The sequence below is a fragment of the Podarcis cretensis genome, assembly GCF_951804945.1.
Source record: "Podarcis cretensis genome assembly, chromosome: 5".
Taxonomy (NCBI): domain Eukaryota; kingdom Metazoa; phylum Chordata; class Lepidosauria; order Squamata; family Lacertidae; genus Podarcis; species Podarcis cretensis.
Genome location: NC_137174.1, coordinates 49,196,665 through 49,224,146, shown reverse-complemented (window position 1 = coordinate 49,224,146; position 27,482 = coordinate 49,196,665). Strand labels below are relative to the sequence as shown.

Sequence of the window (27,482 nt, the reverse complement as noted above, 5' to 3'; positions counted from 1 at the left end):
TAAAAACAATTAAAAACAAACCAACTTTTCCATATCTTGTCTTTCATTTACTTGTTTCCCTGACCTCCTCACACCTCCCTTTTTTGTATTCTAGTTCAATTAGTTATTTCAGCAAATCCTTTCCATTTTTACTTTTATCTTACTAATTTATCTTAATATATTATAACTTTACATTCTCACCTGTTAATAATCCATCTTTAAATACTCTTTTATAACATTACTACTAAAACCACTTAACTTCATTCCAACATCCTTCTAACATTCCTTAATTTTACAATATTTCTGTAGATAGTCTTTAAATTTCTTCCAATCTTCTTCTACTGACTCTTCTCCCTGGTCTCGGATTCTGCCAGTCATTTCCGTCAGTTCCATATAGTCCATCACCTTCATCTGCCATCACTACCTCTCCTACAATTTTTACCCATATGCAGTAAGTAACCCAGGGATTCAGAGTGCAGTGTCATCAATATGCAGATGACACCTCTCTCTCTCTCTCTCTCTCTCTCTCTCTCTCTCCATTCCATCTGAACAGGGGAGACATATCCATTTCATCCGGCTTCTGGATTCCTGTTCATTATGACTTCTATTTTGTAATTGAACTGCAAACTGGATAATTCTGTAATTTTACAGTTGTTGTTTTTTGTATTTTAAAACCAAGGGACACTTTGTAATTAACTTCACTCAGATATACCACACAAACACATACACAATTTATGTGCTTTGCCAGTATTTCTATAGTATCTACCAATATTCAGGATTATTAAACACACACACTTACTCTCACACAGAGAGAGTAAAAAATAGTTCAGGAAAAGTGAAAAGAACCACACTTTGCAAATATGGAAAAAAAATAAGTCTCAAGACAGAAAACAATGGAACTATTAAGACTGTTTGAAACTTTACAAATATCTGTATTGTCAACAAGAGGCATTCCAAGTTAATGCCCAACACCCTAAAGCCATCAAGCCTGAACATTAAAGCTCATCAGCGTGCAGAAGAATGAAAATTCACAGATGAGGCAAATAATGTTGCAGCTGAGACTGACAGAGAAGAAAGCAGAAAGATAAACATAACAGATGGAGATTACTTAAAATATTTAATTTTTTCCTTAAGCTGTGATTTTTTTAAAAAAAATATGTTTGAAGTAGTAAAAGAACATTTCAAAACATAAGCTGTAAATATAGATTACAAGATACAAGTCAAACCTGCTTTGCTTCTATTTGCCATGATACAGCAGACTAAAAAATATGTCAATCTGCTCAAAATCACTTTAAAATTTTGCTATTTTCATTCTTGTCTTCAGAATGTTAGTTTTGCCTGTAATTAGTTCCTTTTTCAGGAGTTAGAAGATCTTTTAATCAATTAGTGTCTTTCCTAGAGCAATTTACTAGGGAACAAAAGTTGAAAAACACAATAATCACTTTCTAATAAACACATTAACATTTTTTTTTTAAAAAAAAACCTTTCTTGCATTATGAAGTATATGTACTTCATCAGTTCATGTTGGCAGATTTACAAAATGCTACTCTGGTAATCTAGGAATCATTTATATTACTGCAAAAAGAGGTTTAAAAAAGGAGGAGCAATTTATGATTACTATTTTTTTTAAAAATCACCAATAAATAAAAGCACAATTTTACTTCAAAAGGAAGAAGGGGCACCCTTCTGACTAAACTAACATGCAGCATATATATATGTTACTTTGTGACACAATTATCTCAGTTTTCTGTTCCGCTGTTCCCAAAATGCAACAAACTCCAGATGTGATCTGGGGTTAATCAATCTCACTTTAACGGGTACATCCCTAGCAGTACCATCTTAAATCATTTATTTCATTGGGATTCATGCCACAGTAACTCTTTGACAGGACTATTGTGGGGCTGCCTTTGACAACTTCTTGGAAACAAAATACAGGTGCTAGATTACTGAATGGGACTGTTCCCAAGCACACTTCAACATGCTGGTTGTTACCCTTTGAAACAGCTTGCGGCCTGGCTACTTGACTCCCCCTCTAAATGACTGAAAATGTCCCATGCATTAAACCATCAATTTTGGTCTTGGTCAGCATCTGGATGGATGATCACCTGAGAACCATGTGAATGCCACTTCATGTTCCACAATGGAAGAAAAGCAGGATATAAATGAAAGTAAATAAAAAAATGTTATTTCACCCCTACACACATAAGCCTGCCTAAACCCTCTCACATTCTTCTCTTCAGTCTCTCTGCTAGTTGAGGGACTTCTCAGTTGAGTCCCTCTTGGATATGGAATGCCCTCTTTAGAGACATTAACTTTAATGTCTTTTCAACGCCAGCCCAAGACTTCAATTACCTGGGCATTCTGTTACGTTTTTATAGGAGGTTTTAGAACTGTTTTATAATGTCACTAGGTTTTTGTGAATTTTAATTTTATTAAATTTATTAAAACTCTGTTTTATGAAGTACAGCTGGCTCATCTTCTGTGAAAGAATATAAGCAGAAGGAAGGAGAAGGTGATGCGCTAAGCAACAACCTGTACTAATGTCTGGGAAATAACTACCAAATGAACTTACTTTTCTAGAAATGCAGGAAAAGGTGACAAGAGATATCGAAGAGACAAAGATTACAACTTCCACAAGAGGCTGAACTTAGTGGAACAGAAGCCAAATACATGATAACGCTACATGTGAATAAAACTACAGATCAGATAAAGCTGGAATATAGCTACTCCAGCAATAGCTTTTAAGCAACAAGTTTAATACAGAATATTTGAAAAATGTTACAGAAATGTCATACTGACACCTGACTGTTCTGGAGTCAGATATTTAGAAAGCTTCCTTCCCCAACTTCAAAGGATTCACAGTAAAAGAAGAACTTTTCAGTAGAGAAATGCTCATATACTTATTTTATTTTTATTTATTTCGGGACACAGCCTAGACACAAGAGGGACATAGCTTAGATGGTTATATAAGCATGTTAGCCCTACTGCTGGGATGCAATCCAGTGGTCCCTGGAAGGGCACTCCAGGGCCAGAGGATAAATTAGATTTGCCACCTGATGTTGAAGACAGAGATTTAATGTTGGAAAGGCCAATCCAATGTCAGAGACTCCTTCACCGACACCTCAACCCAACCAACCTTCTACCTACTTGTATAAAAGTAACAATAAAGATGCTAATGATATAGCTGTTCTCATTGACCCAGTTATTATCAATTTATGCTGCCAAAGGCAGAGTGAAACAAAAATGATTGGCAATGACAAAACTGTCCAGTGTGCATGTTATTTACAGCCCCATAATTATGTAAGTGGGTACAGTCTTGGAGCCTAAGAACTTAACAGGAGTAGATAAACCTGCACTACTAAACTCACAACCATCATGAGTGCTAGTTGCAAGAAAAACCCAAAAAGGGAAATATTTAAAAGATGTTCCCTCTAGAGCTTAACAGGGAAAGCATGCAAAAATATATAGGGATGCAAAGGGATGCAAGGCCCGGTTCCAAGAATAAATAAACAATATTCTTATTTAGTTGCAAAGTAATATGGTTTAGTGCTCAGATTTTCACCATCATTTAACGAAATATGACGGTGTCAATTGGAAACTTGATTAAAACTGATGATTCCACCCTGTCTAGACATAAATCCCATTTATTTCAGTGAAACTATGAGTTCCACCTAGAACCCTCTTTCAGTTAGGGATGATCACTTTCAAGGTGGGTTGGGGCACAAACGCCCTTCAGTGCTGCCCCCATTTCAGCTGATACCCACTTCTAGGGGTGCCAACTTGAACAAACTATTGGGGGGGGGGAGGTAAGTCCCGCCCCGCATAATCAATCACAAGATGCAGTGCACACACATCATTTGAACGGCAATGCCCATCAACTTTGGGGGGCCCTGGTCCCCTCAAATATTTTACTGGGAGGAGGCAAAGGGACCTTGGCCCCTATAAGCTGACTCCTACCAGCGACATTCAAGTGACGTCTACTCCAACTTTGGCACCTTTAGTTCTTGCTGCTATCTAAGAGTGAATTGTGTCTCATTCAACGATAAATTACCTCATTAAAATACTATTTTCTTAATATGCCATTTTCATTTTTCTCTTTTCTCCCTAGTAATCATTGTAAAGGGCACTACATTTATTGCCAATTTTTAAATGGAATTTTGATCTTAAAAGGGTCCTCACGGGTGGGTGGGTGTTGCTATTACCCTGACTGTTATATTGCAGAAATGTAATCTAAGGAGTTTATATATAATAAAAAAATACTAATTAGACACCTCACTGAGACACCTATCTATTCATATTCTCAAATCCGGCATTTGATCATGCTAGTAACAACCTGTCCCCTTTAACTACTGGACTATTTGTTACCCTGTGTCCAGTGCATAAGAGCTTGTTAATTACCCAAACTCTCTTTCTGTAGGTCTTGTTAATTACCCGTCTCCTGTCTCAAAGGACCTTGTTAATAACTTCCACAATCCCTCTAAAGAGGGCCTAACAACACATTAAAATTAAAGATGCTTTTCTTTTAGCACCTGTCAAGTGCTGTAAATTGAGAAATTTTCACATCAGTGTATTAGCCTACTGTAGAGTAGCTTTAAAAAACAAACATTTTTTTTACGGAAATGTTGCACATAGTGCTAGCTATTTTATGGGAAGTTTGTATATTAAGTTGACATTTGTCCTCTGGTATGCTCACTGTACAAGACTGCCATGACAGAGAGCTGCAGATTAACCCCTTGAAAGCCAGTGCAATGAATGATTGCAATTAGACTAATGAAAGCAATCAAACAGCTTGCAAATGCAAACTTTCAAAGATGTGGATTGGGCTTAAAAACAACATAACCCTATTACCACCAAATGCTAACGGGTAGGAGCTACCAGAGCCTAACACAGACTTGTCATTAACACACAACCTTGTCACCATTAGTGACTAAAAATTGCCTGCTGCCCAAGGTACGGTAACTAGGCAATAATTCAGATGCTCTGATGTAGCACCCATTTTTAAAATTCTCAACCTGTGGGTCCCCAGATGTTGTTGAACTACAACTCCCATCAGCCCTAGCTAGCAAGGCCAGAGCTCAGGGATGATGGGAGTTGTAGTCCAAAACATCTGGGGACCCACAGGTTGAGAACTGCTGCTAGCAGCATTGGGGGGGGGAATCAGTCCAACATTTTGTCAGTTGCAAATCCACGCAATAAGCTTATTCCTAAAGCTTTTGCAAAGGCCTTTGCTCTTTGAATTCTTTTGGTGCCCCACCAAGACCTAGTAAATTATGACAGAGATTCAGTCAGCTGAATTGTTCATGTTCTCAAAATATAATCCATTTTTTTTAATTTAGGCTACAGGCAAATGCATTCTTTTTCACCCAGGGCCTTTGGATCTTAACTTTCTGCTTATCTTTCAATAGGGTGAGCTTAGATCTGTTTTTAATTTGCATTTTGTAAGTCACCTTTAATTTCATTTGGGGGGGGGAGCAACTAAATATAATAATTAATAATCATAGATAAAGTGTGGAACACATCTACTTTTTACTACTTCACTACTTTTAGTAGCATAAGAAAGACAGTATGTCCATTCAGATCTAATTCCAAAACCATGATTTAATGCTAGCCAGCTCACAAGCTTTGTGTGTGTTACTACCTTCTCTGTTTTCACACACTGTAATAGCAAACTATAGTTTGCTGTGCAAAAGAAATCAGAGTACACGTGTGAAAGTGAGAGTGACCAAAACATGGGTCAGCATTACATCTTTAGTGTGTTCCTCTAAAAAGGTCGACCCTACAAAGGAGGGAGAATTTCAAGGACAACAAGAGGTTTTTCTTGTTTAGATTTAATTGACTTAAACGCTGCATTTTTAGCCCTAAGACTTTTAAAGTAGCTAAAAATGTTAAATAATTATAAAAAAACACCACAGTATAAAAAGTTACAATACAACCTTTTTTAAAACTAAACAAAAAACAAGCCAGTTATTCAATAAAACAGAACTCAAACAATGCAGCCAAAATTCTTTCCTGAATAAAGTTTGTGTAAATCTTTTTTTTTAAAAAAAAAAATAACTGGGCAATGAATCAGGCAGGCTAGCTTCTCTGGGTGGAAAGCACACTGCAAAATGTGCTTGATCTCTCAGGCACTGTCCAAAACTTTGATAATAAGGATACACTGAACAGGGTCTCATTATTTTAAGGCGGATTTGGGGGCATATTCCTCCAGTGCTCAGAGAATTCTATCTAATCAGTTAAGGGTAGAATTGGCCTTTGCATGCCGAGCTATGCAAGGCTGTTATTGGGGGAAGGAAAGGATAGAGCTTCCCACACAACAGCTGAGTGAGCTCCTTTATAGCACAGCAGTAGCCATCTGGGGTTAAATATTACTTTTGAAATATACTTCTAGAAGAAAAAAAATGATAACCTTGATGAATTTTTTTTTTTTAAAGGTTTGCCCAAACTCTGTTTTCATTTTTATAAAACTGACTCCAAGACATCATATCTCAAATACAGTAAAGCTTACCTAGAAGATGGCAGCACTTTTGTTGGCTTGAAGCTTGTTGTAAAGGGATTAGTTGAATCAAAATCAAAACTGTCCTGATGATTTTCGCCGAGTGCACTAGGTGATTTCAAATCAGCAGAAGCATCTGATCCTCCATTGCTAAGTCTGTCAGACCGCTTACTATCTTTTTTCCCAGTCACTCTTTCAAAGAGACTAACCTTCTCCTTTTTCTCTTTCTTAATGTCTTTTTTTGTTTCAGCAGGTTTTGAAAACAGACCTACGTTTTGGTCCCATGACATAGGGCATTCTTCAAATGGATTCTTCTGCCTTGGCAGGGTGGCAAACTTCTGAGGCAACGAAGCACTCACATTTTTAAAAGGGTCATTTTGTGCTCCAAAAGCTGAGTCGCTGTCATCAACTGTGCTGTCTGGCTGACTCACTTTAGTTGTATCTGCACTTAACGTCCGTCTGTGTGGAGATTTTACATTTCCTGCAAATCATTTAGTCATTAGTATACAACAAGAGACATCACATCATATTTGGCAATACCCACACAAAAGCTTGCATAACTGCATTTAGAACAGGAAGGGGAACCTGTGGCCCTTTGGGTATTGCTGGACTACAACTCCCATCATCTCTGACCCGGCTGGCTGAGATTTCCCATCCTCATTTCTGAATGTACTCAATTGATCATTATTACAACAACCAGTCAAACTGTTGTTGATTTTTAAAAAAGGGGAGGGGCATGATCCACCCAAACACAGGGATGTCCAAGTCCCATTTGATTTAGTAAGAGATTTGGGCACATACTTGGTAAAAGGTAAAGGTAAAGGTACCCCTGCCCGTACGGGCCAGTCTTGACAGACTCTGGGGTTGTGCGCCCATCTCACTTAAGAGGCCAGGGGCCAGCGCTGTCCGGAGACACTTCCGGGTCACGTGGCCAGCGTGACATCGCTGCTCTGGCGAGCCAGAGCCGCACACGGAAACGCCGTTTACCTTCCCGCTGGTAAGCGGTCCCTATTTATCTACTTGCACCCGGAGGTGCTTTCGAACTGCTAGGTTGGCAGGCGCTGGGACCGAGCAGCGGGAGCGCACCCCGCCGCAGGGATTCGAACCGCCGACCTTTCGATCGGCAAGTCCTAGGCGCTGAGGCTTTAACCCACAGCGCCACCTGCGTCCCCTGCACATACTTGGTACTTGGTATGAAATAATGTTTCTGTATTAAAGATTTATTGTAACATTCTATATGCACTACAAAAGGTTCTGGAAGGCTGTCATGGTTTAAAAGAAAAGTGGATATTATTGACTCAAGTTTTTTATAAAATGGCAAAACAATGTTGTTATTATTATTAATTTCCTACACTTCCTTCAAGGAACATAGGAAAAAGTAGAGAAAATAGAAAACACAGGCTGGATCAAGATCTTCCTGAGGCATTGACGGTTGAGTGGGAATTTGAATCCAGGACTCCTCGATCCTGGCTTGACACTCTAACTTATGGTTAGGGAACCTCTGGCCCAGCACTTCTCCCCATTTATTACTATTATTATTTATTAGACTTATATACCACCCTTCATTAGGGTGGCACTGTGGGTTAAACCACAGAGCCTAGGACTTGCCGATCACAAGGTCGGTGGTTCGAATCCCTGCAACGGGGTGAGCTCCAGCTGCTCGGTCTCTGCTGCTGCCAACCTAGCAGTTTGAAAGCACGTCAAAAGTGCAAGTAGATAAATAGATACCGCTCCAGCGGGAAGGTAAACAGCATTTCCATGCACTGCTCTGGTTTGCCAGAAGCGGCTTAGTCATGCTGGCCACATGACCCGGAAGCTGTACGCCGGCTCCCTCGGTCAATAAAACGAGATGAGCACCGCAACCCCAGAGTTGGCCATGACTGGACCTAATGGTCAGGGGTCCCTTTACCTTTCACCACCCTTCATTATAAGATATCAGGGTGGTTCACAAGAGTAAGAATAAGGTAAGAGCACAAATAAACAGTTAAAAGAAAGAAACCAAACCACACTCACCTCCCCCTCCCCTGACATCATGTCAGGTGTGAAGAAGGTGGTGATGTGGCTAAAAAGGAACAATCGGGAGCTTAAAGTGAGCTCCCAATTTTTTCACTGAGGGAGCAAGACACGCCAACACGATTAGCTGATGGGTGTGGTAAGTATACCATGCGCCAATAGCACCAAGCAATTTGCACTGAAACTCCTGCTAAAAAAGAATGGGGAAGTTCCATTTCAGCAGTGGTTTCAACACAAAATGTTTGGTGCTACTGGAGGAGCAAAGCCTCTTGTGCTGTGGTTACCCAAAAACACAAACAACCCATTGGATTATGAGCGCTTGGGAAGCTCTGCACAACAAACTTTGGGAGTGGATGGGGCAACTAATCACATGGCATCATAATGACAGCTACACTGCCTGCCTAAAGATGGACTCTGGGGATGGGGGGTCAGATAAGGATCTGATCCACCAGGCTAAAAAAAAGATTCCTTACCTGTGTTCCAACCACTACGCTACACTTGATATATGTACAATTAGCTTCAGTATCTACTTTATGTTTACTATGCTATGAAATTAGAGGACAAAATTATAACAAACTCCTAAGACTCAATGAACCACCAGATAAAATGTGCAAAATGGGCCAAATGGTCAACACAGTATTATAATCTAGTGTTGCACTGGTCCAACAAGCTAACTTATATCTCATCAACAGAATGTAACTTTAATTGGGAACAGACAACGTGAAAAATTAACAATTCTGATGTACAGAGCTCTAAAGTTTCTTGATTTCCCCAAGCTTTTCAATCACTAATCTTGTTGTATCTCTGCTGGTTCCTTTTAATGTTTTATTATTATTATTGTTTTATTGTATTTCTATTTTGTGTTTTATTGTATTGTTCTTTGACGGTATTTTATTTACCAGCCTGAACATTTTTAACTGAACGGCACGCTGCAGCTTGAGTGGGTCCTGGAATTATTTATCTCTCAAGCTTTCCTAAAAACATCACCCACCTGTCAGCTGTTTCCAGAAACCTTTGCACCTAATATTTGGTGATAAGCTGCTTGAACAGGATTGCTGCTGGTACATTACTGATGTCCCCCATTTGCCTTTACCTTACAGTGTAGTCAATATATACTGCTCTGTGAGCTTTTGCAACCACACATTTCTATAAAGTAAGAGCGAAAAGATAACAGGCTGGAAGCAATGAGCAAGAGTCTGTCGAAGTTTCTTACATCAAACAGCATCGACAATTTTCACTTACCACTTTCATCCGCAGAACCAACAGACTCAAGCTGACGTCTGAAGAGGTATGCATTGGCAACTGTGCCCGATTTAATTTTTTCCGAAGTCACCTGGGGCCCAGTTAAATCGGACATTGAATGAGCTGAAGATAGTCGCTGAGGTCCCAACAGGAAAGGCTTTTTTGGTTTAGATTTTAACTGTATTTCACCAAGGGAAGTTACAGTGTTAGTTTCTGGCATGTGACTGCTTGGAATGATTGCAGAGGATGTATCCAAAAATGTTCCATCAGTCTTCCGACCCTTCATTTTGTCCTTTAGTTTAGCAAATGGAGATTTAGTTTTGTCCTTCATTGAAAGGTCAAACATGCTTGCTGTCATATTGTTCCTCATAAACTGAATATTGACCTTTATTTCTCCTCTGTCTTTAGTTCTCTTTCCTTGTTTGGACTCCAGGCTAAACCACCTTCAAGATAAGATAACAACACACTGTAAGTTGTGTAACATTGTATCAAATTTTTTTTATTTAAACTGCTGCTTTTTTGATCTCCCTTTAATCCTATCAGATAAATCATGTAATTGTTAAGAACAAATAATCCAAGAAATAAAAATTGCCTGCAACCAGAGATTTGGGCTGGTGTTTTAAATATATGTATTTCATAATAAGAAAAGCTGCCTTAAATCAGGGCAGATCACCTGTCTACCTAGCCCAGTAAGGTCAATGCTGCCTGGCAGCAAGTTCATCGCATTACCTATATAGATAAGGGTAAATGCTCTATAAAGAGCATTTGCATTACCTACTACTGGAGATGCCAGGGACTGAAACCAGGACCTTCTGCATGAAAAGCATGAGATCTACCATTCAGCCTCCTGCAAAATTCAGTTAAAATGATGCCCATGTAGACGAATACAGAAAACAAAAATTCACTTGTCCAGAGCCATGTATTTGGAAAGCTACAAAAAAGAATTAAGACGACTTCTTCTTTAAAACAAACAAACAACCAAATAAACCACCCTATGATACAATTTGATGAAATGTTACTTTATGAACAATTTTTTTTTCAAATAAACACTGCAGTTGTAAAATGTCCGTAAGAAAATAACTAAATTTGTAATGTGAAAATAAAAAATGATTAAGACTAATGTATCTTGCATTATGCTTCCTTTAATGCAACACATAAATGAAAGTATCAATGTTCAGTTTAGGAAACGATCCTTAAACCAGCCAAAGGCCAGCTGAGGGACTGTAGGAAGTGATGTCAAGTGCTGCTTTGCTAATGGAGAGGGAAGTCTTGCAGCGCTGGAGTCCCGCTCCCCAAGCACCCATGGAAAGCTCAGCAGGCGCAGATGTTCTGCTGCACCAAATGCCAAAACTGGGCTTGTCAGGAGTGGGCAAGGATCCACCGGATCCTTTGTGAGTACTTCTTCCCCTGATATTCTCCCAAAGAGAAGCCTTCAAATAGACCAGCCTGAGAGATGGAACAGTATATTCCCTCCCACTGACTAGAGTTTGCGGGATGGGGAGAGAAAAAATAACGGGGCAAAGATAATGAAAATCATCCTGCACCTCCATCCCTGCTGGAGTGAATTGGCAGGGCTCAGGAAGTAGCGGTGGCTCTGCCACAGAATCTCACCACAAGGATTGCCAGATTTGTTCTGCCTGATGCTTACAGAGATTTAAGAGTTTTCCCAAATACAGAGATTAGAAAATATATCAAAATGCCCTCAAAAGTACAGTAGTTCAATGCTTTTGTTTACTCCTGCTGTGATACTGATCCAAACCAAATACAAAATGCTTTCCAGTGAGAAATGCCAACTGGGTATAATATGAACCAGGCTGTGCCACTTACTATTCAAATGAGATATCTTATCTCTTAGATTGCTGTAATAATAATAATAATAATAATAAATTCCATTCTTTCTGGGAACGGACTAAATGAGGCATCACCCCGATCACCTAACAAACGCGGTACAGCCTTATTCATTCCTCAACTCTCCTGACAAGAAGAATGAGAAGAATGAGTTTGCCCAAGCCCTGCAGCAGGTTACGATTTCTCCCCAGGAAGTAACTAGCAAATAGGCCTTACGCCAGCACATATTGCCATGCTCAACTTCTAATCATGAAAGAGGCAATATGAATAGCTCGGGTGTTCTTGGTATAACAAAACTAGGACTGTAAATAAAGCCTTGAAGACCACCACCTGCTCCAAATCTCAACTAGCCGTTCCAATAACCCCTTATTCCTTTTCTTTAAAAAGCTAATGATTTTTCACACTCATGAAAGGGAGAGCCATTCTGGAATAAAAATATTTATGTGCTAAGCTATATTAGCTATTGTTTTAGTTTCTTATATCTTGTGCCAGAATGAAGATATTAAAATATACGACAGAGGCCCTCTCATAACACCACTGCTTCAGGAAACTTTGCTGCCTTTATTTTTAAAGGCATATGTTTGTTTTAAGGTGCAACCACCAGCAACTTAGAAAGTGTTACGTGCAGCAGGCTATTAGTTTGTGGCTTAGTACGTGGTTAAAGTCACTATGGGCTAGCATACACACTTCTCTCTGTTAAAAGAAAGAAAGCCCTGCATGTTGCATGCGCTGAAGCTTTCGTAGAAATTCTAGATCAGCTGGTAGCCTTCATTTTTCTTACAAGAAAAAACACACATGGGGGAATTGCTGACAAGGTTCAGCATTGTGCAGAATATTAAATATCTTTTTTTGTAATACTCTAGTGACTCTGAAGTCTGTCTCTTGGAGAACCATATGTACAGCTGTGTTGGAAGGAGGAAGCTATTAAATATATTAAAAACTAGAAATATTACCAATAAAGACACTTCATCAAATATGTGGATCTCATTTACCCACAAACTAAGCAATGTTCAGGTTACATCAACTTTAAAAAGTCACTTTGGATATAAGGCTCCGGGTCTGCTAAATGCATCTGAAAGCAAAAAACCACGATTTAATAAAATTTGTATTTATTATCAGTTTTGAAAGAAATCAAAATTATATTGTTAGGTATCAGCTTTTATTTTAAAACTATGGGGTCACAGCTGTGCGTCCTTAATTTTAATTTAAATGACTGAAATTTTACTCTGTATTTCCATAATTGTGTTTTTTTTCCAGGCAACACATACACAATTCAGCCATATACCATTTGAAAAAGCAATAGGCTACCTGCCTCCCAGTTGTGCTTGCAAGTTTCTAAACATCACAGTGATAACATTTCCCTAATTTTTCCACCTCTGAACAAAGAGCATCTTCCATCTCTGCAGTGCATTCCTGATAGTAATGTCACACTATTATGTTGTCCTATCTCACAGTTCTGAAATCACTACATACAGAATATTCAATTTCAGTAGTATCTTACTGAAGCTATAGTTCTTGTAAACAGCAATATGCAGACTGAAAATGGATATGCATACAGTCATACCTCGGGTTATGAACACTGCAGGTTGTGCGTTTTCGGGTTGTGGACAGTGCCAAACCCGGAAGTACCAGAACAGGTTACTTCCGGGTTTTGGCGCTCGCGCATGCACAGGAGACCAAATCACGTCACACGTGTGCACAGACGCGGCACTGTGGGTTGCGAACATGCCTCCCGCACGGATCATGTTCGCAACCCGAGGTATAACTGTATAGGTAGATTTCTGGGCCAACTCATAGCCCTTTCCATGTTACAAAAGTCAGAACTGGACATTCCAAATAGCAGTTAAAAACAACACGATCTCACCCCTATTTTCAATGCTACAGCAAGAGTATTCCAGATCTTGAGTTAGTAACACTAAAGCCCATATGCTGAAGTCCCTAAAATATGCATAGTCATGGGTCAAGATTGCACTGCCATACACACTCCAGAGACCGGGATTTCACATTTGCATAGGAAGCTTACTCAAGCAGAGTCTCAAACATATAGATTAGAACTGTGCAAACTGTACACCACAATATCAAGCAATAGGCACTGAAGTTTGGGTCAGCAGACACTGGCTTCTCTGTGTACATGTGTACACATGGCTTCTATGCGTTCTATGTGTACATCTTACACAAATGTAAAAGCCAATATGTAAGAAGCAGAAGTTTGTGGCTAATATTTTGTCCCAACACAACAAACAGGAGACATAGCCTTACTGAAAAGAGAACAGGCTGCTTTTTCATTCTTTCCCCCCTCTATCTCTTTTCGTCTATTTTGCATGCTATGTGCACTTCAGCACTAGAAAGTGGAACTTCTTGGATGGGCACTGTATAAGAAGGTGACAAGTAGCCTTCCTGGGTTTTCATTATGCTTGAAATTGCGGGTGGGGGAGGAAGTGTATGATTGTAGTACCATGAGGAGTATTCAGCCACCAAGAGCAAAGAATAATTTGAAAACACTTTATTAAAGGTATTTCTTAATGGCACACTCATTAAGGCAAGAAATGGGAAAACAGCTTGTGAATGGTTTCAAATGATGGCACAGATACTAGCCAAGAGATACTCCTAATACTGATGCAATTGTGGAACAAACGGAACTCCAAACTGCAATGTGGGGAATACAGCAGTAGGCAGAGGAGCATCACCTTTCTCCAACAACAAAACATTGTCTATTGCTTGGCAAAAGCAATTTCTCTTTAATAAATGCACTTATTGGTGTAAAAGAATAAAAGGCATGCAGATGCTTCCGCAACTACAAGTAACAATTTCACATTTATTTTGTAATAAGCACTTAACTGAAACAGCATTATGACTACTGAAGTAAGTGTGTACGCTTAGGCATAAATCTTAAATTCACACAGAATCATAGAATTGTAGATAGGAAGGCATAACGGTCACCTAGTCTAACCCAGCAAATGCAGGAATCTCAACTAAAGCCTACATGACAGATGGCCATCCAACCTCTGCTTAAAAGCCTCCAATGAAGGAGAGAGTCCATCACATCCAGAGGGAGGGTGTCCAACGTGAGGACATGGAATCAATTTTGTAGCTCCAAAGACGCAGCATGGCCCCTGACAGTCCTGCTCTCGTGTCACGTTCCTCCAGCGGTTCATCTCCTGAATCACTTTCCCGCCTGTCACTGGATAGCGCTTCCTCAGAGTAAGTTCCACTGAACTCAATGGAAACTACTTTCAAATGCAAGTGCACAGGAATACACTACAGAAGTTGCAAAATTGGAATTTACAGTCTCTGACACTGAAGAAGTTCACATACAACAGCAACAATTTATTATTTATATCCCACCCATCCGGCTGGGTTTCCCCAGCCACTCTGGGCAGCTCCCAACAAATTAAAAACAGAATAAAACATCAAACATTAAAAACTTCCCTAAACAGGGCTGCTACAAGACAAGCAGATTAAAAATGCAAATTATAAATATACAGGCAATTCCTGATTTAGGCGCATCCTATATGTGTGCGATCGTGCACATGCACACAGTCTGGAAGTTTTTAGATATTTCTAGCCCACCTTTCCTCCAAGAAGCTCAAGTGTCAAGGTGGGAGTCAGGAACCGGTCAGCAATAACTCACAAGGTGTCAATGAAGTTAATTTTTTACTCAAGGAAACAAAACAGCTCAGGCCTATTGAGCACAGCAACTCTTCCCAGCAGGTCTTGCCCCAATGGGGGAATTGCAACTGAAGGTCCACAGCTCCCTAAGTCTCCTCCTCTCCCAGGTCCTTCCTAAGCAATCTGAGACACCAATGTCTAGTCTGTCTCTGTTCCACCCTCTTCATACCTTTGTGGGTTCTGAGAGACCAGCAGGGAGGGGACCTGATCACAGTCAAGCTTTACTTGTCAGTTTATTTCAACATGTTTATAAAATGTAGGGTTGCCATATTTCAAAAAGTGAAAATCCAGGCACAAAAGTAGTTGAGTATTGTTGGCAGAGTTGTTGAACTTTTTTTTTTTTTTTGCAAGATTTCAAAAGAAGCAGCAGCTTTTAAGCTGTTTTTAAGGAAATTCGACAAAATCTACACTTCCGACATGAGCTGCCATATATATGTTCAGATACGATTCTGCTGGCCAAATCCCAGCAATGTCCAGGAAATTCTGGATGTTTGGCAACCCTAATACAATGGATCTGGTGATGTTGCAATCAGTGAATCACTTCCCTGTAATGAATTCATTTGCATTTCAGAAACATTTCAGTTTGACTGACTACAAACAACATTTCATTATTTCTTCATCATGTCATTCCATTAGTCTTCCATTAACCATTTTTAGCAGTGATCTGCAAATAAGAAACTATTTAATGATCATTTTACCTTATTTTATCTTAGACTTTGAAGTGGTGGACATTTCAACCAGACATTCTATTTTGACATGGTGTCAAAATTTGAATAGTAAACATTATGAAACCTTTATGGTTCTCTTGCAATGCTCAAGGCCCAGAACTCTATCCTACAACGAACAGCATTGCAGTTAAGAGTCTTAGACACAATTCACTGCCTATTAAATAATAAATTATATGTATAGGCTGTTTTGTAACATGTAACACATGAATGAGGGAGATGTTAAACATATTATAACATTATGGGGACAGATATCTATTAGCAACAGTTAAGTGCAACCCCCCCCCCCCTGAAATAGTTAAGACTTCCAAGTTTGGAATCAAGGGTTAACTGGGAAAACTAGTATCTGAAGAAGTGTGCATGCACACGAATGCTCATACCAATAACAACCTTAGTTGGTCTCTAAGGTGCTACTGGAAGGATTTTTTAAATTTTGTTTCGACTACAGCAGACCAACACGGCTACCTACCTGTAACTAGGAAAACTTAGTTATTCTAAGATGTTATACCATCCCGATAAACCAAAAGCTGTATGACTGACACAAGTAGATACCACACACTCATATTGTGTCTGCCATTATAAATTACAATACCAAAGGCTTCACTGGGAACAAATTGATTATTGTCCTAAGCGATAATGTAAAAGAGCACAGTACTGTACTGAAGCATGTAACGGTTCAGACATTCATGTGTTATGGAATAACAGAAGAACAACCAATATTATGAGTGAAAGAACAGAAGACAGAGTGAACCTACAAAACAGAGTAGGCCAAAATGGTGTACAGTATTTTAAAAATAAACCATTTCTTTCAAATGGCTATTCCCAAAATAGCAAACTTCATAGTATGGAGGTATACCAGTGGGATTTTCTTTCTTCTGCATTTCAGATTAGCATTTTGGTTTCATCCAAAGTGAAACTCCTGCACAGCTTGTTCTGCATCATCCAAATACTTTCTGTTGACAGGCTAGCAATCCTTAGCCCCCAGTTGACTGATGAGACCCTACCTACCATTTGGGAATAATTACTATGTATGACCACACATCAGGAATGAAGTGTGCATGTATAAATTTCAAAATCCTGAAAGGCTAGGTGCCCACGGGTAAGCACAAAATGATAATACAGTCATACACCTATTAATACTGCTCTGCATATAAACTGGTTTTTGGAGCATATGGGTAAACCTTAAAGCAAAAAAAGTTCCCAGCATATATAAGAAAATAACACTTACTCAGTTTTCCTTCTTAGTTTGTCCTCAAAGATATCATTCAGATTTATCGCCACTTGTCCCAGAAACTTATCAAGCCCAACAAGTGACCTGTGCATCACTATCAGGCAGAGGACGTATTTCTCAGGATTCCCTTCCATCAGCAATCCTGGCAACTCAAAGGAGGCCTCTTCTTTCCATACAGGATCCAGGGTCTTCTCTGCCACGGAAGTGGAGTATTTCTCCTTTCCCAACTGTATGATTGTGTATGTATCATTAGTGCCACTTTTGCCCTTTGGCTTCAGGTCTCTGGCCTGCAGGACTGTGACCTGCACATGAGTTGGGAACCACTTCTGGGCTTGCTCAGCCAACATACTGTCGGCAGGGGTGGGGGGTCTTAAGCAGCAACAGCGACACAGGTAACCTGTTCTACAGGCAGGTACACTTAATATTAAGGCAGCTCACTTTAGGCTGACAGACCTTTGAGGACATACAGGTACAAGGGTCTCAACTGCTCCTTGGTCAGCTTGCTAACAAGTGGGGCAAGATTCTAGCTTCGATTATGCCCTCAGTATTCATTTGAACTGTTCCCCCCCCCTCTTTCTAGCATCAGCCCCGTTTCCCTGCACTTGTGTTTAGGGCACAGCTTATATCTTAAGCCCACTGCTCTGACTCTGGCGAACGGGATTTCCACCTGCTACCCCCTTTGCTTTTTTAAAAGTGGCGGGGTGGAGGAGAGGGCAAAACCAGCACTGCAGGATTTAAAGAAGCAGGGAGAAAGTCCCCAAGGGAAACTTCTCTCTCCCTCCCTTCCTAGCAAACACCCTCTGCGCTTCCCCCAAAGCCTCAGGAACGAACCCAGCGCCCTAGGAGTGGGGCGGGGAAACCCCAAGAGAGCGGCATTTAAACACAACCATTGGGAGGTGGGCAAAGAGGGCACCTGCTAAGGGAAACCTGCGCCCGCCCGCCCGGGCGAGGCTGCGCCAGGCCTGTCTGGCTGCTTCCCCTTGCGGTTCTCTAATGCCTCCCTCCCCCCTCACTGAAGCAGCTGGGGGAGCCTAGCCGGGGCAGAGGGAGAGGCAAAGCCGCCGCTTCCCGCCCACGGAGGCGTCGCTTGGGGCGAAGCAGCGGCGCGTCCTACCGCGGGAACGAGAGGGAGAGACGCCCCGCCGGCCCCTCAGCGCTGCCCGGCCGCCTCCCCTGGGCAGAGGCTGCGAGGCCGCCGGGCCGAAGCCGCCACTTCCGCCTTCCCCATTGTTGCCTTGAGCCGGCGCCGCTGAGTGGGAGAGGACGAGCAGCAGCAGCAGCGCCGCCTCTTTCCCTGGGCGGTCAGAGGGCGGAGGGCAGGGTTCACACCGCCGCCGCCGCCGCCGCCGCGCTTCTCCTCGCTACTCCCGCTTTGCCATGCCCAGATCGCAGCTGCCTCCGCGCACGGGGGTGGGGGTGCTTTTATTTATTTATTCTCCCTCCCCCCAAAAAATATATCCTTTCCCAAGGCATACAGAGGAAGGAGGACGGGGCTCCCCGGCAAGCGGAGCATTCCCCGCAAGGCACCGGTGCGCCGAGATTGGGTGCGCGCAGCTGAGCATCCTTTGTAGGACATCTCTCTCGCTGCGCGCGTCTGGTGTGGCGTTGAAAGTCAGCTCTCCCCCCAGGACTGAGAGATCGGTCTTGCCTCTCTATGTACCCAGAGTGGGGTCTTTTTCTTAACACCGCCGTCGGACGGTGGGGCAGACGCGGGAAGCCTCCCGATGAGTGCCTAGTCCTTTCGAGCCGATCGGTTTTGTACTTCTACGCCGCTATCCCGCGACCAGCTGTGTGCCCAAAGCGGCTTGCTACACAGCAGACATCCCAGAGCAGCAAAACGGAGAACGTTGGAAATAACAGATGTACAAAAGGCAGAAGAATGTTATGTACTGAGTTGAATAGGATCCAAACTGCAGCAGTCTGATTGGTCCTAGAACAATAGGATCCAAAACGCAGCAGTCTGATTGGTCCTAGAACAATAGGATTCAGAATGCAGCAGTCTGATTGGTCCTAGAACAATGCAGCAGTATGATTGGTTGACAGGAACCACCCAATCATTCTCCAGATAGAAGCGAATCCACAACCTGATTGGCTTACAGTAGAATTCCGGAATTAGCCAATCATGTGCAGCCCATTGTGTAAATAATGTATATAAAGCTGATAACTTTGAGGGGACATTCATTCATTCCTCCTCACACTATGAGCTGAATAAAGAGCATGAAATCACTTTGCGACTCTGAGTATATTTCACTGGCGACGAAGGTGGGATCCCGCTGAGCTGATTGCCACACACAGCACCGCAGCACCGCCACCTACCGCACCGCTGCCTCGCACCGTGTATCCAGGCTTCAGCTCCGGGACACAAGGAACTCAGAATGGCAACCGACAGCAGCTTCTCGCCGTTCAACCCAGCATCTGGAGACTGGGAAGCGTACGCCTCCCGTTTCACCTTCCTCCTAGAAGCCAAAGGGGTCACCGACGAAGAAGACGCCAAGAAGAGGGCGATATTCTTCAGCGTCTGCGGAGAGGAGACGTTTGAAATCGCCCGGGCTCTCCTTGCGCCTGAAGATGTCGCACCTGTTCCATACAAAACAACTATGGAACAGCTGAAGGGGCACTTTTCGCCGCAGCCCTCAGTGGTGGCTCGTCGTGTCTTCCACGCAAAGCGGCAAGCCCCTGGGGAAGACATAACTGCTACTAATGGGTCGGTGCCTTGCAATCAGATTGGACCGCCTTCACCCCGATAGAGCTCAGGATGAGGTAGGGGTGGGGGAAGGCAGGAACCCCCGGACCTTTGAGGCCCAGGACCCAGTGTACGCAAAGAATTTTGGGGCAGCCCAGCATGGGTACCCGCCACAGTCACCAGGGTCACTGGCCCCGTGTCGTACGAGGTGTTAACGGATGGGGGGCAATGCTGGCGCCGCCACTGCGACCAGATACGGCGACGATTCCCGGGAGAAAACCAGGAGGACGACAGGTCAGAGGAGTCCCAAGGGAACAGTGGGGCAGTGAAGCCCATAGAGCAGGAGGGGCCAGCAGGAGAGGCAGAATCAGTAAATACAGAGAGGACACGCGAGGCCAAAAGGACACCGGAACCAGAACCAAGACTGAGCAAGCCGGTTGCGCCAGACCAAACAGCCCCATCACAGCCAGCATCCTTGGAACACGAGCCAGAACCTGAACCCTGGACCAGGGAACACCCCAGGCGGCAACACACACGTAGGCCGTCGGTGTACCTTGAGGACTATGAATGTGAACTCCTGGGCAGGACTGGAACTTAGAGGGGAGGGATGTTATGTACTGAGTTGAATATATTTGAGTATATTTCACAGAACATGTCGGTAGTTTCGAAATAACTTGAAATTTAGCAAGCACAGAATGCTAATAGTGCTAGCACAGGACCCACACAATTTTGAGCTTTTATTCGCACAAAATCAACCCTGGTGATTGAAGTCAATGGGTGATAGTTAAAGCTAGTCATGATGGGAATAGGTCCACTGAAACTAATGGTCTTAAAAGACCATTGATTTCTACTGGTCCACATTGTGTGTGAACAGATTTGTTTTAACACTCATTATTCAGTATGTTAAAACCATGACCTCTTTTCTGCCACAATTGAGCTGCTAAATTTTACTCGGAGTGGATCCACTGAAATTAACATGACGTAAGTTAGATCCTTTAATTTCAGTGCATCTACCCCGAGTAAAACTTAGTTAATTATCTCCTTCAGTGCCAAAGAAACTCCTACTCAATTGCCCATAGATTAAAAATTACATTTTTATGGGTCATGATGGCCTGAGAAACTACAGTGAAAATGAGAGCCAAACCTGAACTGAAAAGTGGAAAAGAGGAATCGTAGGGAATAGGCACGATTGATATGCAGCGGAATGACCACAAGAACAATGAAGTAAACGATCCCCCAAAGTAGGAAAACAGCACAAAGCAGAACGATTCTCAGCATACCGGAAAAAAGTGGAATTAATGTACTGTACTGTTCTGAAGCAGAATTATAGTGCTACAATAATTCCACAAATGGAATAACAGCAATTAAGAATGGTAAATTCAGAAAAAAACTAGTTCTAGTATATTATAATTCCCCCAAATATGCAAGTCCACGAGTGTTAATGATAGTAGCATTTGTACCATATTATTGTTGCTGCATACTCCTTTCTTTCTGCCTTGCACAGCACCTGAAAAAAGGAGATTCAAGCTGAGCTCCAAAACTTTGAATGATTGGTACTGTGTATTACAGGGATTATTCTGGGATAAAAGTGCTGCTAGGAGTGAGATGTTGGTGGCATAATCTTAACTTCTTAACGTTAGGCACAGAAACAGAATTACATTTTCTGGGACAGTATGACCATGGAATGGCAGTCCATAACACAGACTAGAATAATAAAGCCTGCTAATGCGTGTCAGGGTATAGAGAGGCTGGTATGACATTGTACAGAAAACAGGAATGTCACCTGACTAAATCATAGTTGACTAATCTTACCTATTTCATTTAAATGTATTATTGAATTAAAACTGTGTGTATCTGTGTAAAAGCAAAAGCACTGAAGAAGAAGAAACATACTTTGTTTTTATTTAATGTATGTGATGTCACAGCAGGCACCATTGTTGGAGAAGTAGTTCTTCTGTGTTAAAGTGAAGGCATACTATTTAAAATTTTGCATTTCTTTTTAAGGTTGATCTTTCTTCAACTTTGGGTTCCCAGGTGTTGGACTCCCTCCCCTATCATCCCAGCCAGCCTCGCCAATTATCAGGCATGATCAGGACCCAGTGCTGAACAACACTGATCTAGTGAATGCAAGGAACAAAATAATACATCAGTGTTTGTCTCCCCTTTACAGTCTCTCAGGTCTTTTTCAGCGGCCTAAGTATGTCCAAGACCATACCTTGTCATTGCCTCTTAAAGCAATGATGTTATTCCTTAAAGCTATTCCATAAAATAAGCATTTTTAATTGTAAAACCATAGACTCACTGTACCTCAGTTTGGTTCCACAGACCAAACAGTAGAAGTGGCACTTTAAATCATACACAACCTGGTATGTGTTCATTAATACAGATCGCCAAACACTTTTGTGGCATATGTGCCTTTCATTGCAATAGGATTACACAAAAATAAGGACAATTCCAGCTGAAACAAATAGATCTTGCTTGCCCAACACTGGGGCTTGGTGGATTTAATCCTTGAAAATCAAGGTAGGGTTGCTATTTTGATACTTCAAAATGAAAATACAAGAATTTGACTATATTTTTCTCAATCAACAAAACAGCATTAATGTAGTAAACTACCTTTACCCAACCTAAAATGAAGATGAAAAAATAGCCCTATCTTTAAAAGAACTATTGTTAATTAAATTGACAGCACACTAATATGCAAGTATTCCAATCCTATACCCACTTATTATGAATAAGGAGGACTTCTAAGACCACACAAGACCTATTTTTTTCTTACTGTTTATTCTTCATGTTGATAATTTTTACCTGAAGATAAGCTACATAAAGCTCAAACCAATTGCTGTTTTTCTGCTTCCATCAACAAATGATCCATTCAAGGAGGCCTTATCCATTGGTAATTGATTAATTAATTGTATGTCGTGTGTCTACGACTGAGATGTAAAATCAACATTAACTAGAATTCACATCCAACAAGAAAATAATTCTCTTTATCTTCCTGTTCTACTTTCACATTCACAAGCAATACATCCCAGATTAAAATGTGTTCTTGGCATCCAGTTAGGGAAATTATCTAATGAATGAAAAATAATACATATTTCCTCTATGGAGAAAACCTGGAATAAGTTAATATGCACCAAAATAATTTGACATGTATGAATTAGTGGGTAAATACTTTCATCAGTAATTGTTATCTGCACACATGGGAATAAGGAAACAAAGTATGATCCGGCACATATATACACCCTATGTGAAATTAAATTGGTTTGAAAGCAGCCTCACTCAGCTCAAAGATCAAGATTTTTCAGGATTTTTTCTTCCATGTCTGGAGCTCATTATGATTTTCAAAGGGGCTCCAGTTTGTAGGAGAGGGCAATTCCTGGCACATCAACTCCAAGACTTGATTCAGCTGCCATTGAAGCTTCTGCACTGGAGATATCCAATAACTTCAGCATCAGTGGGTTTCCCCTGCCCCCAATATGGGCACAATCAAAAGACATTCAAGCCATCTGTTAATCTCTCTAAACCAGCAGTATTTCAATTTACTTAACGATATGTATGTGTTTGTGTATGTGTGTCTCCAGAGCACAAACATGTGCATTTACATATCTGTCTCCATACAAACTTAGATTATTTAGGCATACAGGAGTATCTTCATGTTAACAAGACTACTATTTCTGCAATCCTGAAATCACTTCATGTGGAAAAATCCATTGACTTCTATAAAACTAGCCCTACGTTTATGTTTTAGGGGTTGCTGGTTTTCTGCATTGGACTTGAAAATGTATGCAAGGACAACCACAAGGACATCTGCCTAGCAATGTTCCTGGGCACAATTTGGTGAAGTAATGGGATTTACTTATCCCAACTGTGTGCCAATGCTATGGCATTGGCCTGCAGAATTGTTAAGTGACAAGCTGGTGGCAACAAACAACCTTAAGCAACAGGATGAAGGCCCAGGGATTTAAGATCCTTGCAAGGGTTACCTTCTTCACAATTTACCAACCATGAGCCCTTTGAAAGGTAAATGATGAATCTTTAGATACAACGGAACTAGATTACCATGAATGGATTCAGTTTTACAGATTTAGGGTGTTTATGAGGACCACTATATTCATTTACACTGCACTAAGTAGCCCTGCCTCTCTAGTACAACCTAACCAGTTGAATCCAGCAGACTGGGCTCAGCTGAGCTACTAATTTACCCGGTGGCCCTTCAGTAATTACTATTCAGTGACTGGCCTTAATAGTACAACAGCTTTCTTGCATTTACAGCTTTGTTTAAGCAGAGTTTGGTCCAGCAGCAACTGTCCAGATAAATCACACAGTATTGGAAACTGCTGCATGGCTACTGAGCCATGTGCTATTCCAGCTCCTCCCAGGCATGCCCACGTTTTGCCAGATTCTAAGTATCTCCACAAGTTCAAGTCGCGCCACAGGCACTATGGCAGTTGTTCTATTAGCACAAGCAGTGATGGGGGGGGGGAGTGACTTTCCCATTATGGACAATTTTGAAATACTAGTAACACAGCATGAGCAAAAGCAGAATGACCACACATCCTTTAACACAGTATGGTAACAGACAGAGGTTCAGGCCTGCTTTTGATGTTGCGCCTGCGTGAGTGCAAGCTGAGGGGGCAGAGCAATGCATGAGTCAGAAGGAGATAAAACATCACAGTGCAGCTCCAAACCTACATCTCAACTCCAGCTAATAAGATGGGAGTCAGAGGAGTAGGAATTCACAAGCAGAAATTCACAGGTGTAAGAAACATCTTAAGTTTTCAGCAGACCTAGCAAGCCGTTTCCTTGAAAACAACAAAACAGTTTTACGTAGAAGCTTCACAAGAAGTGAATGAGCCAGTTCCTAATTTATTTGCTATTATTTGATTGATTTCACAGAATTATAGATCTTAATATTTCTAATTATTATTTCAAATAGTAATAAGAACTCTTGTGATGTAGTTGCTCAAAAATGGAGAATATACACATTAGGTATGTAAACTAGGCAAGCATGCTGTTGTGTCAGCTAATAGGGTAAGTTAGCGTGCTTTTGGTTTGTTTGGGCTCCTGTGGTTCTCTGCTTGTTCTAACTGCTGGGAAAGAAAGGTTGCATTTGAAGGCCTGGCTATGCATTACTTACTTCCTGAACCCCAACAAAACATAACACTATAAAATAATAAGAATATATATTCCAACTGTTTCTGTTAGACACAGTCCATTTTTTCCAGCACCTGTCTCTGGTAAATTACCATCCTTGTTTTTGTCTTATGAGGAGCTCAGGGTGTGCGTTCTATTTATTTATTTACGGTACGTTAGCCTGTGTGTGTGTATGTGTATAGACAAGAGTATAGACTTGTTTTCCTTCCATTCCATTCCACTACACAACCGCCCATCCCGATAGCAAATGTTACTGAATGTGTTCTGAGTTGCTACTCTTCTATGCGTAGATCCATTGCATACTGTTTTATCATTCTTACTTTCTTGAAAAACAATTAAATATCTTAGAGGGCCGAGTTAAACATCAGCTCAGCTGAACCTACAACGGTTCTAAAGCTGGCATGTGCATTAGCGAATACCACGTACGATCCTGTGACAATCCTTCAGCAATATGTGACAGAGTGTAAGTGGATTGAAGTAGTAATCCTGGCTCGGAAAACAAGGATCATATATAAAGTACTCAACCCATTTTTCAGTTTTGGAATGTTGGGGAGTACATAGAAACAGAGTCATACAAATGTTGAATGATGAAATAATTGAGAACGTTGCTGAATCTAAATGAATTGGGTGGGTACAAAGAGAGCATGTTTGAACCATGGTGTGGTTCCATATAATCTGAGGAACCTCCCCCCCCCCCCCCCGACCCACATACAGTAACAATTGGAATAGAAAGATTCCAATGTAGTATGTGGTGGGAAAAAAATAGTTCTTGAATTTGTACATAAAATGGCTGCTGTGGTCTGGCTGGAGGCAAGTACTATCCCATTCTTTGCCAAGATAAGAATGATTCAGTGTTTCACTCATTCCAAATAGCTTGTTGAGCATCTTCTTTCTGACCCCCAAATCAAAAATGATTACAAGGGCCATGGGAATTGTCTGAATTTACTTTGGAACTCACAAGTGTTAGAAGAATATTGGAAACAAATCTTGGATATGTTCTCGTCATATGAATATAAATTAGCTTTAGGCAGATTAGTTGGAGATTGAACTGGGAAACTCTAATTGAGGCCAATAAATTGCTACATTAGGGCCAAATATTCTTGTCATTTGCATTATTATAAATTTTGAGGACCTTCTATTGAAAGTCAGTGTTGGAGTTACCATGGATTTAGGCCAGGGAAATCTGGCCTTTGATTGGTATATGAAGTTTGAGGGATCATACTTTAGTATTAGAAATCCATTCGCTATTACTAGCCTAGTCTGGAACTTGAAAATAGGCCTAGGTTCAATTCATACAGCACCATATCGGTTTCCTTGTATGACTAAAATCAGCCTAAATTAAATGGGTGCTGCTTCACCCAAGTGACTATTCAACTGGGTCAGGATCCTGGTGACTACCACTGCATCCTGATATCATTTGTTGAGGGCCTTGTGTTTGGCAGAAAGGAAAGTTGTATAGCCTGAATAGTCATTTTTCAAAGGATACAAAAGAGACACTGCTTCCTGCAGTTGGAGGAAAAGAGCATTAGAATTCACTTTTTTTCTTTCTTAAAAGAGTTCTATACTTAATTTGTTGGGGTGAATTTGAGAGCTACTATTCTAAACACCCGCATGCCAAATCCTGGATACACTCCACCGGCAACTGCCTTGTCCCAGAAGCAGACATCTATGTATCTGGTCTACTTCTAATAACACGTTTTGTCAGATTCTTCTATCCAACATCCACCTTAACTTTTACAAATATGTGAGGTGACTGCAAAATAGAGTAGTAATACTTTTATTGCGACAATTAGAAAGGGGAGATACAAACCCTAGCCTGAGTAAGAGATACAATCTGAACTTTCCCATGTGGCTGTCCCCTGTTGAAGACATTCCAGTCCTTAAAGCATTATTCTTTAATTAAGTGAATAGCTAGACTTAATAGTTTTCTGTAACTATAAGTGTCAGATTTACCCTTACACCCAACCCAAATTACTATTATGTTTCTCCAACTGAAATAGTCCAGCTGAATTAGACTAAGAATGTTAAGAAACAAGGAAAATGTCTAGTCAAAGCATTCCTTTTGCTTAAAGTGCCTACTAACTACTTTTTTTTGTCAGAGTGGCACAGAAAATTTACTTAAAACCTTAATTGCTTGGAAATTTGGTCCAAGGCTGCAATGCTACGAGCACTTCCTTGTGAGTAAGGCTGCACTCCTAGTGCTGGGCGGGGGGCAGTTGTAGCTCAGGCCTGCAGAGAAATTGTGATGATGGAGGGGGATAACTGTAGTAGAGGGTAGTAAAGAATTGCCAGTGGGCTATCTCCCCAATGGAAAGCTCCCAATTGAGGTGTTTGGGGCATACCCAGAGTGCTGGAAGTCTTGGCTGTTTGGCTCCTAAGCTGTGCCATCCTAGAGCTGGAATAGAAATTGGATGAAAAGCTACCCTCTCCACCATCAGCAGC

At 41.2% G+C, this 27,482-nt stretch overlaps 1 protein-coding gene across 1 annotated transcript in view; it reads right to left on the bottom strand.

Annotated features, from left to right (window-relative positions):
- The window catches only part of RAB11FIP2 (RAB11 family interacting protein 2), a 31,501-nt gene extending 12,455 nt beyond the window's left edge, over positions 1-19,046 (bottom strand). The window contains exons 1-3 of the mRNA XM_079976724.1: positions 17,198-19,046; positions 9,728-10,170; positions 6,485-6,953 (exon numbers count right to left, since the gene is read on the bottom strand). Coding sequence (XP_079832850.1) covers positions 6,485-6,953; positions 9,728-10,170; positions 17,198-17,547 — 1,262 coding nt within the window. The 5' untranslated portion in view covers positions 17,548-19,046. The remainder of the gene's footprint in view (positions 1-6,484; positions 6,954-9,727; positions 10,171-17,197) is intronic.
- Between the last annotated feature and the right edge of the window lie 8,436 nt (positions 19,047-27,482).